Source organism: Oncorhynchus nerka, linkage group LG11, assembly GCF_034236695.1.
Source record: "Oncorhynchus nerka isolate Pitt River linkage group LG11, Oner_Uvic_2.0, whole genome shotgun sequence".
Classification (NCBI taxonomy): Eukaryota; Metazoa; Chordata; class Actinopteri; order Salmoniformes; family Salmonidae; genus Oncorhynchus; species Oncorhynchus nerka.
Window position 1 is genome coordinate 17,606,131 of NC_088406.1, and position 15,178 is coordinate 17,621,308.

Consider the following 15,178-nt stretch of genomic DNA (forward strand, 5'->3'; position numbering starts at 1 on the left):
TCACCATAGAGGAGGATATTCCTCAACCAACCAGAGTCGAGTTCGCTTTCGACCAGAAGGATTCAAAAGTATTTCCCAGGATACACTGCTTCTCACTGGCACTCATTATTGTTAACGTGGCAATGGCCTTTCCTTGACCTCTGCAGCAGGAGGAGGAAGAGTTTCTTTGTGTGGTTTGTTTGGCTTGCCACCACTCCCCAATATGGAGAGGAACTTTACTCTTATGAAGCGTAATAGTTCTTGATCAAACTGGACATCATCAAGACACATCATCAAGACATATTCTTAGTTAACAAACTGACCGATGAGATGATCTGGATCATCCTGGCCCTGCCCATGTGGGCGTGGCGTGGGACTGTTGGCGACGCCCAGTCTAACGAGCGGCGCGTCGTGGCACACATCCCTGGTGACATCATCATAGGAGCCCTGTTCTCTGTCCATCACCAGCCGACAGCGGACAAGGTACAACCCTCTGAGACTAAGACATCCTGCATGTACACATGAATGACAGATGGTGTGAGTGTGATGGACAGTGGGGTCTGAAATGATTGGCACCCCGATAAAGATTAGCCAAAATGACTGTAAACAATAAATCATTTAAATACTGAGCTATATTTTTTGCTAAAAAAATGGGTCCAATCCAAGAGCCAATACTGTTTAGAAAACAGAAGGTGTTTACATTTGTTGGAGAAGATTAAAATGTAGCTGTTTGGCTCTGCACACCAGTGGGAATGTATGAGCAGAACATAACCCCATACCTACTGTAAAATATGATGCTAGATCTTTAGTATTATGGGTCTGTTTATTTTACACTGGTCCTGAGGTCCTTAAGGTCAACATCATTATGAACTTTACCCACTAGCAGTAAATTTTAGCCAAAAACCTGGTTGCCTCTGCAAGTGAATCTTCCAGCAAGAGTATCCTAAACACACATCAAAATCCACAATGGAAACCATGTATCAGCCACAAAATGAACATTTTACAATGGTCATCTTAGCTTCCAGACTTGAAACCCATTGAAAACCTGTGGTTTGAATTGAAGAGGGCAGTCCAGGTGTCTTTGAATTGAAGAGGACAGTCCAGATGTCATTGAATTGAAGAGGACAGTCCAGATGTCTTTGAATTGAAGAGGACAGTCCAGATGTCTTTGAATTGAAGAGGACAGTCCAGATGTCATTGAATTGAAGAGGACAGTCCGTATGTCTTTGAATTGAAGAGGACAGTCCAGATGTCTTTGAATTGAAGAGGACAGTCCAGATGTCTTTGAATTGAAGAGGAGAGTCCAGATGTCTTTGAATTGAAGAGGACAGTCCAGATGTCTTTGAATTGAAGAGGACAGTCCAAATGTCTTTGAATTGAAAAGGTCAGTCCAGAAGTCTTTGAATTGAAGAGGACAGGCCAGATGTCTTTGAATTGAAGAGGACAGTCCGTATGTCTTTGAATTGAAGAGGACAGTCCAGATTTATTTGAATTGAAGAGCACAGTCCAGATGTCTTTGAATTGAAGAGGACAGTCCAGATGTCATTGAATTGAAGAGGACGGTCCGTATGTCTTTGAATTGAAGAGGACAGTCCAGATGTCTTTGAATTGAAGAGGACAGTCCAGATGTCTCTGAATTGAAGAGGACAGTCCAGATGTCTTTGAATTGAAGAGGACAGTCCAGATGTCATTGAATTGAAGAGGACAGTCCAGAAGTCTTTGAATTGAAGAGGACAGTCCAGATGTCATTGAATTGAAGAGGACAGTCCGTATGTCTTTGAATTGAAGAGGACAGTCCAGATGTCTTTGAATTGAAGAGGACAGTCCAGATGTCTTTGAATTGAAGAGGACAGTCCAGATGTCATTGAATTGAAGAGGACGGTCCAGAAGTCTTTGAATTGAAGAGGACAGTCCAGATGTCATTGAATTGAAGAGGACAGTCCGTATGTCTTTGAATTGAAGAGGACAGTCCAGATGTCTTTGAATTGAAGAGGACAGTCCAGATGTCTTTGAATTGAAGAGAACAGTCCAGATGTCATTGAATTGAAGAGGACAGTCCGCATGTCTTTGAATTGAAGAGGACAGTCCAGATGTCTTTGAATTGAAGAAGACAGTCCAGATGTCATTGAATTGAAGAGGACAGTCCAGATGTCATTGAATTGAAGAGGACAGTCCGTATGTCTTTGAATTGAAGAGGACAGTCCAGATGTCTTTGAATTGAAGAGGACAGTCCAGATGTCTTTGAATTGAAGAGGACAGTCCAGATGTCTTTGAATTGAAGAGGACAGTCCAGATGTCTTTGAATTGAAGAGGACAGTCCAGATGTCTTTGAATTGAAGAGGTCAGTCCAGATGTCTTTGAATTGAAGAGGACAGTCCAGATGTCTTTGAATTGAAGAGGACAGTCCATATGCCTTTGAATTGAAGAGGACAGTCCGTATGCCTTTGAATTGAAGAGGACAGTCCGTATGCACAGACAAAGGATATCGGGGATCTGAAAGGGTTCTGACTGGAGGACTGGTCTAAGATCTCTCCCAATGTGTTCTCCAACTCAGAAAACAGTGTTGTTATCCTCGCATAGTGAAGGAAGGTTTTAAAGGTATTTAAAACAAGGGTGTCAATAATTTTGACCCTTACCTTTTTGAGAAGAAAACTATTACTTGTTAAACATAATATATTTCTCTGAGCAATTGTATTAGTACAAAATAACACAATTTCAGTCATTTTTGCTATTCTTTGTCAAGGGGTGTCAATAATTTCACACTGTGTGACGGTGTATGTTATCCACCCAAGGTGTAAGATATCAAATCAAATTAAATAGCGTAAGCAGTACGCTATCCAGTGTGTGTGTGTGTGTGTGTGTGTGTGTGTAGTGATGCTGTATATGTGTGTGTGATGACGTGTGTGTTCCTCCCCCAGGTACACGAACGTAAATGCGGCTCGGTGCGCGAGCAGTACGGTATTCAGCGTGTTGAGGCCATGCTGCACACTCTAGACCGTATCAACGCTGACCCCCGTATCCTCCCCAACATCAGCCTGGGCTGTGAGATAAGAGACTCCTGCTGGCACTCTGCTGTGGCCCTGGAGCAGAGCATTGAGTTCATACGAGACTCCCTGGTGTCCTCCGACGAGGCCGAGGTGGGGGGAGGCAGTGTGTGGGGGGGAGGCGGGGGAGGAGCTGACGGGAGGGGAGGGCCGAGGTGTGCGGACCATGCTGCAACCCCCATGCGGGGGAAGAAGCCCATTGTCGGGCTGATAGGACCAGGCTCCAGCTCTGTGGCCATCCAGGTCCAGAACCTCCTACAGCTCTTCAACATACCCCAGATCGCCTACTCTGCTACCAGCATGGACCTCAGTGACAAGGTAGGCACACAATTATTTTCTAGTCTCCTTGACTCTATTCTATTTTCTCTGATCTACTTCATTCTAAATCTATTTTAATAGTACTTTATGAGTATCCTACTGTGTTTCTCCTCAACAGAATCTGTATAAGTACTTTATAAGTACTGTTTCTCTTCAACAGAGTCTGTATAAGTACTTTATAAGTACTGTTTCTCACCAACAGAGTCTGTATAAGTACTTTATAAGTATTGTTTTTCTCCAAAAGTCTGTAAAAGTACTTTATAAGTACTGTTTTCTCCAACAGAGTTTGTATAAGTACTTTATGAGGGTGGTGCCATCAGATGCTCAGCAGGCCAGAGCCATGGTGGACATTGTCAAGAGATACAACTGGAGCTACGTCTCTGCCATCCACACAGAGGGTAAGAATATACAAGGCCCCTACAGTGGAAGGGTAAGAATATACAAGCCCCCCTACAGTGGCAGGGTAAGAATACACAAGCCCCCCTACAGTGGCAGGGTTAGAATATACAAGCCCCCCTACAGTGGAAGGGTAAGAATATACAAGCCCCCCTACAGTGGCAGGGTTAGAATATACAAGCCCCGCTACAGTGGCAGGGTTAGAATATACAAGCCCCCCTACAGTGGCAGGGTTAGAATATACAAGCCCCCCTACAGTGGCAGGGTTAGAATACACAAGCCCCCTACAGTGGCAGGGTTAGAATACACAAGCCCCCTACAGTGGCAGGGTTAGAATATACAAGCCCCCTACAGTGGCAGGGTTAGAATATACAAGCCCCCCCCCTACAGTGGCAAGGTTAGAATATACAAGCCCCCTACAGTGGCAGGGTTAGAATATACAAGCCCCCTACAGTGGCAGGGTAAGAATACACAAGCCCCCTACAGTGGCAGGGTTAGAATACACAAGCCCCCTACAGTGGCAGGGTTAGAATACACAAGCACCCTACAGTGGCAGGGTTAGAATACACAAGCCCCCCTACAGTGGCAGGGTTAGAATACACAAGCCCCCTACAGTGGCAGGGTTATAATATACAAGGGTTAGAATATACAAGCCCCCTACAGTGGCAGGGTTAGAATATACAAGCCCCTACAGTGGCAGGGTTAGAATACACAACCCCCTACAGTGGCAGGGTAAGAATATACAACCCCCTACAGTGGCAGGGTTAGAATATACAAGCCCCCTACAGTGGCAGGGTTAGAATACACAAGCCCCCTACAGTGGCAGGGTTAGAATACACAAGCCCCCTACAGTGGCAGGGTTAGAATACACAAGCCCCCCTACAGTGGCAGGGTTAGAATACACAAGCCCCCCTACAGTGGCAGGGTTAGACTATACAAGCCCCCTACAGTGGCAGGATTAGAATATACAAGCCCCCCCTACAGTTGCAGGGTTAGAATATACAAGCCCCCTACAGTGGCAGGGTTAGAATATACAAGCCCCCTACAGTGGCAGGGTTAGAATACACAAGCCCCCTACAGTGGCAGGGTTAGAATACACAAGCCCCCTACAGTGGCAGGGTTAGAATACACAAGCCCCCTACAGTGGCAGGGTTAGAATACACAAGCCCCCTACAGTGGCAGGGTTAGAATACACAAGCCCCCCTACAGTGGCAGGGTTAGACTATACAAGCCCCCTACAGTGGCAGGATTAGAATATACAAGCCCCCCCTACAGTTGCAGGGTTAGAATATACAAGCCCCCTACAGTGGCAGGGTTAGAATATACAAGCCCCCTACAGTGGCAGGGTTAGAATACACAAGCCCCCCTACAGTGGCAGGGTTAGAATACACAAGCCCCCTACAGTGGCAGGGTTAGAATACACAAGCCCCCTACAGTGGCAGGGTTAGAATACACAAGCCCCCTACAGTGGCAGGGTTAGAATACACAAGCCCCCCTACAGTGGCAGGGTTAGAATACACAAGCCCCCTACAGTGGCAGGGTTAGAATTTACAAGCCCCCTACAGTGGCAGGGTTAGAATATACAAGCCCCCCTACAGTGGCAGGGTTAGAATATACAAGCCCCCTACAGTGGCAGGGTTAGAATACACAAGCCCCTACAGTGGCAGGGTTAGAATACACAAGCCCCTACAGTGGCAGGGTTAGAATACACAAGCCCCCCTACAGTGGCAGGGTTAGAATACACAAGCCCCTACAGTGGCAGGGTTAGAATACACAAGACCCCCTACAGTGGCAGGGTTAGAATACACAAGCCCCCCTACAGTGGCAGGGTTAGAATACACAAGCCCCCCTACAGTGGCAGGGTTAGAATACACAAGCCCCCCTACAGTGGCAGGGTTAGAATACACAAGCCCCCCTACAGTGGCAGGGTTAGACTATACAAGCCCCCTACAGTGGCAGGGTTAGAATATACAAGCCCCCCCTACAGTTGCAGGGTTAGAATATACAAGCCCCCTACAGTGGCAGGGTTAGAATATACAAGCCCCCTACAGTGGCAGGGTTAGAATATACAAGCCCCCCTACAGTGGCAGGGTTAGAATACACAAGCCCCCTACAGTGGCAGGGTTAGAATACACAAGCCCCCCTACAGTGGCAGGGTTAGAATTTACAAGCCCCCTACAGTGGCAGGGTTAGAATACACAAGCCCCCCTACAGTGGCAGGGTTAGAATACACAAGCCCCCCTACAGTGGCAGGGTTAGAATACACAAGCCCCCTACAGTGGCAGGGTAAGAATATACAAGCCCCCTACAGTGGCAGGGTTAGAATATACAAGCCCCCCTACAGTGGCAGGGTTAGAATATACAAGCCCCCCTACAGTGGCAGGGTTAGAATATACAAGCCCCCTACAGTGGCAGGGTTATAATATACAAGCCCCCCTACAGTGGCAGGGTTAGAATATACAAGCCCCTACAGTGGCAGGGTTAGAATACACAAGCCCCCTACAGTGGCAGGGTTAGAATACACAAGCCCCCTACAGTGGCAGGGTTAGAATATACAAGCCCCTACAGTGGCAGGGTTAGAATATACAAGCCCCTACAGTGGCAGGGTTAGAATATACAAGCCCCCTACAGTGGCAGGGTTAGAATATAAGCCCCTACAGTGGCAGGGTTAGAATACACAAGCCCACTACAGTGGCAGGGTTAGAATACACAAGCCCCCTACAGTGGCAGGGTTAGAATACCAAACCCCTACAGTGGCAGGGTTAGAATATACAAGCCCCCTACAGTGGCAGGGTTAGAATATACAAGCCCCCCAGGGGTACAGTGGCAGGGTTAGAATATACAAGCCCCCTACAGTGGCAGGGTTAGAATACACAAGCCCCCTACAGTGGCAGGGTTAGAATATACAAGCCCCCTACAGTGGCAGGGTTAGAATACACAAGCCCCCTACAGTGGCAGGGTTAGAATATACAAGCCCCCTACAGTGGCAGGGTTAGAATATACAAGCCCCCTACAGTGGCAGGGTTAGAATATACAAGCCCCCCTACAGTGGCAGGGTTAGAATATACAAGCCCCCCTACAGTTGCAGGGTTAGAAGCCCCTACAGTGGCAGGGTTAGAATATACAAGCCCCTACAGTGGCAGGGTTAGAATATACAAGCCCCCTACAGTGGCAGGGTTAGAATATACAAGCCCCCTACAGTGGCAGGGTTAGAATATACAAGCCCCCAGGGGTTACAGTGGCAGGGTTAGAATATACAAGCCCCCTACAGTGGCAGGGTTAGAATATACAAGCCCCCTACAGTGGCAGGGTTAGAATATACAAGCCCCCTACGGTGGCAGGGTTAGAATACACAAGCCCCCTACAGTGGCAGGGTTAGAATATACAAGCCCCCTAAGCCCCCCCTACAGTGGCAGGGTTAGAATACACAAGCCCCCCTACAGTGGCAGGGTTAGAATATACAAGCCCCCTACAGTGGCAGGGTTAGAATACACAAGCCCCCCTACAGTGGCAGGGTTAGAATATACAAGCCCCCTACAGTGGCAGGGTTAGAATATACAAGCCCCCTACAGTGGCAGGGTTAGAATATACAAGCCCCCCTACAGTGGCAGGGTTAGAATATACAAGCCCCCTACAGTGGCAGGGTTAGAATATACAAGCCCCCTACAGTGGCAGGGTTAGAATATACAAGCCCCCTACAGTGGCAGGGTTAGAATATACAAGCCCCCTACAGTGGCAGGGTTAGAATACACAAGCCCCCTACAGTGGCAGGGTTAGAATATACAAGCCCCCTACAGTGGCAGGGTTAGAATACACAAGCCCCCTACAGTATGCAGGGTTAGAATACACAAGCCCCCCTACAGTGGCAGGGTTAGAATATACAAGCCCCCCTACAGTGGCAGGGTTAGAATATACAAGCCCCCTACAGTGGCAGGGTTAGAATATACAAGCCCCCCTACAGTGGCAGGGTTAGAATATACAAGCCCCCTACAGTGTGGCAGGGTTAGAATACACAAGCCCCCTACAGTGGCAGGGTTAGAATATACAAGCCCCCTACGGTGGCAGGGTTAGAATACACAAGCCCCCTACAGTGGCAGGGTTAGAATACACAAGTCCCCTACAGTGGCAGGGTTAGAATATACAAGCCCCCTACGGTGGCAGGGTTAGAATACACAAGCCCCCTACAGTGGCAGGGTTAGAATACACAAGTCCCCTACAGTGGCAGGGTAAGAATACACAAGCCCCCTACAGTGGCAGGTTTAGAATATACAAGCCCCCTACAGTGGCAGGGTTAGAATACACAAGCCCCCTACAGTGGCAGGGTTAGAATATACAAGCCCCCCTACAGTGGCAGGGTTAGAATATACAAGCCCCCCTACAGTGGCAGGGTTAGAATATACAAGCCCCCCTACAGTGGCAGGGTTAGAATATACAAGCCCCCTACGGTGGCAGGGTTAGAATATACAAGCCCCCTACAGTGGCAGGGTTAGAATATACAAGCCCCCTACAGTGGCAGGGTTAGAATATACAAGCCCCCTACAGTGGCAGGGTTAGAATACACAAGCCCCCTACAGTGGCAGGGTTAGAATATACAAGCCCCCCTACAGTGGCAGGGTTAGAATATACAAGCCCCCCTACAGTGGCAGGGTTAGAATACACAAGCCCCCTACAGTGGCAGGGTTAGAATATACAAGCCCCCCTACAGTGGCAGGGTTAGAATACACAAGCCCCCTACGGTGGCAGGGTTAGAATATACAAGCCCCCTACAGTGGCAGGGTTAGAATATACAAGCCCCCTACGGTGGCAGGGTTAGAATATACAAGCCCCCTACAGTGGCAGGGTTAGAATATACAAGCCCCCTACAGTGGCAGGGTTAGAATATACAAGCCCCCTACAGTGGCAGGGTTAGAATATACAAGCCCCCCCTACAGTTGCAGGGTTAGAATATACAAGCCCCCTACAGTGGCAGGGTTAGAATATACAAGCCCCCCCTACAGTTGCAGGGTTAGAATATACAAGCCCCCTACAGTGGCAGGGTTAGAATATACAAGCCCCCTACAGTTGCAGGGTTAGAATATACAAGCCCCCTACAGTGGCAGGGTTAGAATATACAAGCCCCCTACAGTGGCAGGGTTAGAATATACAAGCCCCCCTACAGTGGCAGGGTAAGTATACGCTCTGTGTGTCTTTCCATCTTCTTTTTCTGCTGCTCTGTGGCCATTCACACAAACAAGCACATTTGAGAGAATGTGTTTTTGATATTGAGTTTGTGTGTTTCCCTCTTCCCACTCACATCCATTGCTTCGTCTTCTGGCCCTCCCTCTCTCTCTCTGGGCGCTGATGACTGGCTGTAATTAATCTGTGCTTTGGCCACAAAGGGAAGCAGGTCTTTAGCTGAACTGTCAATTAGAGTTACACCTTAACACACACACACACACACACACACACACACACACACACACACACACACACACACACACACACACACACACACACACACACACACACACACACACACACACACACACACACACAGGGTCTGGCACAGGACTCCTCATCCCCTCCAGCATCGCCTAAGGGCCAAACTTGTATGTGTCTGTCTCTGTGTCTCTGTGTTGTGAAATAAGGTTTTCTCTCTCTGTGTTGTGAATACGAGGCTTTCTGTCTCTGTGTTGTGAATACGAGGCTTTCTGTCTCTGTGTTGTGAATATGAGGCTTTCTGTCTCTGTGTTGTGAATACGAGGTTTTCTCTCTCTGTGTTGTGAATATGAGGCTTCCTCTCTCTGTGTTGTGAATACAAGGTTTTCTGTCTCTGTGTTGTGAATACGAGGCTTTCTGTCTCTGTATTGTGAATATGAGGCTTTCTGTCTCTGTGTTGTGAATATGAGGCTTTCTCTCTCTGTGTTGTGAATACGAGGCTTTCTGTCTCTGTGTTGTGAATACGAGGCTTTCTGTCTCTGTGTTGTGAATACGAGGATTTAGGAGTGTTTCTGTAAGTGTCACAGTAAGGAAGGAGGAACAGAAACAGTAGTGTTTGTCTCGTCTCGTCTCATTTCTCAAAGACGACTGCTCTGTCTCTTCTAGAGAGAGGGAGAAGGAGAGAGAGAGAAAAGGAGAGCGAGAAGGAGGAAGGGGACAGTGATATGATGAGAGAGAGAGATAAAGCAGAAAGGAGGATCATGGAAACAGGAAGAGAGAGAACAGGAGACAGTAAAAGAGAGGGAGAAAGAAAGAAAAGTACAGTATAAACACAGAGGAAGAGAGAGGTTAGAGGTTAGAGGGAACATAAACACAGAGGAAGAGAGAGGTTAGAGGTTAGAGGGAACATAAACACAGAGGAAGAGAGAGATTAGAGGGTAGAGGGAACATAAACACAGAGGAAGAGAGAGGTTAGAGGTTAGAGGGAACATAAACACAGAGGAAGAGAGAGGTTAGAGGGAACATAAACACAGAGGAAGAGAGAGGTTAGAGGGAACATAAACACAGAGGAAGAGAGAGGTTAGAGGTTAGAGGGAACATAAACACAGAGGAAGAGAGAGGTTAGCTGGTAGAGGGAACATAAACACAGAGGAAGAGAGAGGTTAGAGGTTAGAGGGAACATAAACACAGAGGAAGAGAGAGGTTAGAGGGTAGAGGGAACATAAACACAGAGGAAGAGAGAGGTTAGAGGTTAGAGGGAACATAAACACGGAGGAAGAGAGAGGTTAGAGGTTAGAGGGAACATAAACACAGAGGAAGAGAGAGGTTAGAGGGTAGAGGGAACATAAACACAGAGGAAGAGAGAGGTTAGAGGGTAGAGGGAACATAAACACAGAGGAAGAGAGAGGTTAGAGGTTAGAGGGAACATAAACACAGAGGAAGAGAGAGGTTAGAGGTTAGAGGGAACATAAACACAGAGGACGAGAGAGGTTAGAGGTTAGAGGGAACATAAACACAGAGGAAGAGAGAGGTTAGAGGGAACATAAACACAGAGGAAGAGAGAGGTTAGAGGTTAGAGGGAACATAAACACAGAGGAAGAGAGAGATTAGAGGGTAGAGGGAATATAAACAAAGAGGAAGAGAGAGGTTAGAGGTTAGAGGGAACATAAACACAGAGGAAGAGAGAGGTTAGAGGTTAGAGGGAACATAAACACTGAGGAAGAGAGAGGTTAGAGGGTAGAGGGAACATAAACACAGAGGAAGAGAGAGGTTAGAGGTTAGAGGGAACATAAACACAGAGGAAGAGAGAGGTTAGAGGTTAGAGGGAACATAAACACAGAGGAAGAGAGAGGTTAGAGGTTAGAGAGAACATAAACACAGAGGAAGAGAGAGGTTAGAGGTTAGAGGGAACATAAACACAGAGGAAGAGAGAGGTTAGAGGTTAGAGAGAACATAAACACAGAGGAAGAGAGAGGTTAGAGGGAACATAAACACAGAGGAAGAGAGAGGTTAGAGGGAACATAAACACAGAGGAAGAGAGAGGTTAGAGGGAACATAAACACAGAGGAAGAGAGAGATTAGAGGGTAGAGGGAACATAAACACAGAGGAAGAGAGAGATTAGAGGGTAGAGGGAACATAACCACAGAGGAAGAGAGAGGTTAGAGGGAACATAAACACAGAGGAAGAGAGAGATTAGAGGGTAGAGGGAACATAAACACAGAGGAAGAGAGAGGTTAGAGGTTAGAGGGAACATAAACACAGAGGAAGAGAGAGGTTAGAGGGTAGAGGGAACATAACCACAGAGGAAGAGAGAGGTTAGAGGTTAGAGGGAACATAAACACAGAGGAAGAGAGAGGTTAGAGGGAACATAAACACAGAGGAAGAGAGAGGTTAGAGGGAACATGAACACAGAGGAAGAGAGAGATTAGAGGGTAGAGGGAACATAAACACAGAGGAAGAGAGAGGTTAGAGGGTAGAGGGAACATAACCACAGAGGAAGAGAGAGGTTAGAGGTTAGAGGGAACATAAACACAGAGGAAGAGAGAGGTTAGAGGGAACATAAACACAGAGGAAGAGAGAGGTTAGAGGTTAGAGGGAACATAAACACAGAGGAAGAGAGAGGTTAGAGGTTAGAGGGAACATAAACACAGAGGAAGAGAGAGGTTATAGGTTAGAGGGAACATAAACACAGAGGAAGAGAGAGGTTAGAGGTTAGAGGGAACATAAACACAGAGGAAGAGAGAGGTTAGAGGTTAGAGGGAACATAAACACAGAGGAAGAGAGAGGTTAGAGGGAACATAAACACAGAGGAAGAGAGAGGTTAGAGGGAACATAAACACAGAGGAAGAGAGAGGTTAGAGGTTAGAGGGAACATAAACACAGAGGAAGAGAGAGGTTAGAGGGAACATAAACACAGAGGAAGAGAGAGGTTAGAGGTTAGAGGGAACATAAACACAGAGGAAGAGAGAGGTTAGAGGTTAGAGGGAACATAAACACAGAGGAAGAGAGAGGTTAGAGGGTAGAGGGAACATAAACACAGAGGAAGAGAGAGGTTAGAGGGTAGAGGGAACATAAACACAGAGGAAGAGAGAGGTTAGAGGTTAGAGGGAACATAAACACAGAGGAAGAGAGAGGTTAGAGGGTAGAGGGAACATAAACACAGAGGAAGAGAGAGGTTAGAGGGAACATGAACACAGAGGAAGAGAGAGGTTAGAGGTTAGAGGGAACATAAACACAGAGGACAGAGAGGTTAGAGGTTAGAGGGAACATAAACACAGAGGAAGAGAGAGGTTAGAGGGAACATAAACACAGAGGAAGAGAGAGGTTAGAGGTTAGAGGGAACATAAACACAGAGGAAGAGAGAGGTTAGAGGTTAGAGGGAACATAAACACAGAGGAAGAGAGAGGTTAGAGGTTAGAGGGAACATAAACACAGCGGAAGAGAGAGGTTAGAGGTTAGAGAGAACATAAACACAGAGGAAGAGAGAGGTTAGAGGTTAGAGGGAACATAAACACAGAGGAAGAGAGAGGTTAGAGGGTAGAGGGAACATAAACACAGAGGAAGAGAGAGGTTAGAGGTTAGAGGGAACATAAACACAGAGGACAGAGAGGTTAGAGGTTAGAGGGAACATAAACACAGAGGAAGAGAGAGGTTAGAGGGAACATAAACACAGAGGAAGAGAGAGGTTAGAGGTTAGAGGGAACATAAACACAGAGGAAGAGAGAGGTTAGAGGTTAGAGGGAACATAAACACAGAGGAAGAGAGAGGTTAGAGGTTAGAGGGAACATAAACACAGCGGAAGAGAGAGGTTAGAGGTTAGAGAGAACATAAACACAGAGGAAGAGAGAGGTTAGAGGTTAGAGGGAACATAAACACAGAGGAAGAGAGAGGTTAGAGGTTAGAGAGAACATAAACACAGAGGAAGAGAGAGGTTAGAGGGAACACAAACACAGAGGAAGAGAGAGGTTAGAGGGAACATAAACACAGAGGAAGAGAGAGGTTAGAGGGAACATAAACACAGAGGAAGAGAGAGATTAGAGGGTAGAGGGAACATAAACACAGAGGAAGAGAGAGGTTAGAGGGTAGAGGGAACATAACCACAGAGGAAGAGAGAGGTTAGAGGTTAGAGGGAACATAAACACAGAGGAAGAGAGAGGTTAGAGGGAACATAAACACAGAGGAAGAGAGAGGTAAGAGGTTAGAGGGAACATAAACACAGAGGAAGAGAGAGGTTAGAGGTTAGAGGGAACATAAACACAGAGGAAGAGAGAGGTTAGAGGTTAGAGGGAACATAAACACAGAGGAAGAGAGAGGTTAGAGGGTAGAGGGAACATAAACACAGAGGAAGAGAGAGGTTAGAGGTTAGAGGGAACATAAACACAGAGGAAGAGAGAGGTTAGAGGGAACATAAACACAGAGGAAGAGAGAGGTTAGAGGTTAGAGGGAACATAAACACAGAGGAAGAGAGAGGTTAGAGGTTAGAGGGAACATAAACACAGAGGAAGAGAGAGGTTAGAGGTTAGAGGGAACATAAACACAGAGGAAGAGAGAGGTTAGAGGGTAGAGGGAACATAAACACAGAGGAAGAGAGAGGTTAGAGGTTAGAGGGAACATAAACACAGAGGAAGAGAGAGGTTAGAGGGAACATAAACACAGAGGAAGAGAGAGGTTAGAGGGAACATAAACACAGAGGAAGAGAGAGGTTAGAGGTTAGAGGGAACATAAACACAGAGGAAGAGAGAGGTTAGAGGGTAGAGGGAACATAAACACAGAGGAAGAGAGAGGTTAGAGGGTGACGAAAAACAGGAGGGAAAAGGAGACGGAGAGGAAGAGAGATTCAAAGAAAGAGAGAGACCGGGTGAGATAGTACAATGGAAAGGGAGACATGTTAAGTGTGGGTTTTTAAATGAGAGTGTGAATATACTGGATGTCTCTGTCAGCATCCTTTATAGATATGGTCGGTGGTAAACTCTGGGCTGAGGAGGAGGAGTCAGAATGATGAGTAAATCACCTGAATGAGAGATGCTTGGTCATATCTCATGCTCTCTGTCTGTCCTACAGCGACAGGGGGTGTTTCTGTGTGTTGCAGTGTGTGTTTAGGAAGTATGTGTGTGTGTGTAGCGGTGACAGTGATGAACCTAGGAACTGAGTAAGGGCCTCAGAACTTCCTATCGTTTACTATGTGTGGTAGAGATGTTATTTTCTTCCATAGTTCTCTTGGGAGAGACATTTGGATTGACTTAACCTTTATTTTACCAGGTAAGTTGACTGAACACATTCTCATTTACAGCAATGACCTGGGGAATAGTTACAGGGGAGAGGAGGGGGATGAATGAGCCAATTGTCATGTCACAGTGTCAACTCGAGGTACAGCTCTGTCCCTTGTGTATGGCCGTATATGTGTTGTGTGTGACTGAGTGTATGTGTGTGTGGCTGTGTGTTTGTGTGTGTGGCTGTGTGGTTGTCTACCTCTTATAGGGAGGGATAGGTAGAGTAGCGAGAGAGGGGGGTAGGAGTATGGGGAGGAGGGGACGGATAGGTAGGGGAGAGATGGAGGATGGGGAAGAGGGAAAGGTAGGAGAAGAGATGGAGGATGAGGAGGAGGGGTAGGGGAGAGATGGAGGATGAGGAGGAGGGATAGGTAGGGGAAAGATGGAGGATAGGGAGGAGGGATAGGTAGGGAGAGATGGAGGATAGGGAGGAGGGATAGGTAGGGGAGAGATGGAGGTTGAGGAGGAGGGATAGGTAGGGGAGAGATGGAGGATAGGGAGGAGGGAAAGGTAGGGGGAGAGATGGAGGGAAAGGTAGGGGGAGATAGGGAGGAGGGATAGGTAGGGGAGAGATGGAGGATAGGGAGGAGGGATAGGTAGGGGGAGAGATGGAGAATAGGGAGGAGGGATAGGTAGGGGAGAGATGGAGGATAGGGAGGAGGGAAAGGTAGGGGGAGATAGGGAGGAGGGATAGGTAGGGGAGAGATGGAGGATATGGAGGAGGGATAGGTAGGGGAGATATGGAGGATAGG

The 15,178-nt window shown here is 47.1% G+C and overlaps 1 protein-coding gene across 1 annotated transcript in view; it reads left to right on the top strand.

The window, feature by feature from the left end:
• Positions 1 to 309: 309 nt before the first annotated feature.
• LOC115115680 (metabotropic glutamate receptor 5-like) overlaps positions 310 to 15,178 on the top strand; it is a 197,308-nt gene continuing 182,439 nt past the window's right edge. Inside the window, exons 1-3 of the mRNA XM_065024269.1 lie at positions 310 to 462; positions 2,898 to 3,341; positions 3,625 to 3,739. Coding sequence (XP_064880341.1) covers positions 310 to 462; positions 2,898 to 3,341; positions 3,625 to 3,739 — 712 coding nt within the window. The remainder of the gene's footprint in view (positions 463 to 2,897; positions 3,342 to 3,624; positions 3,740 to 15,178) is intronic.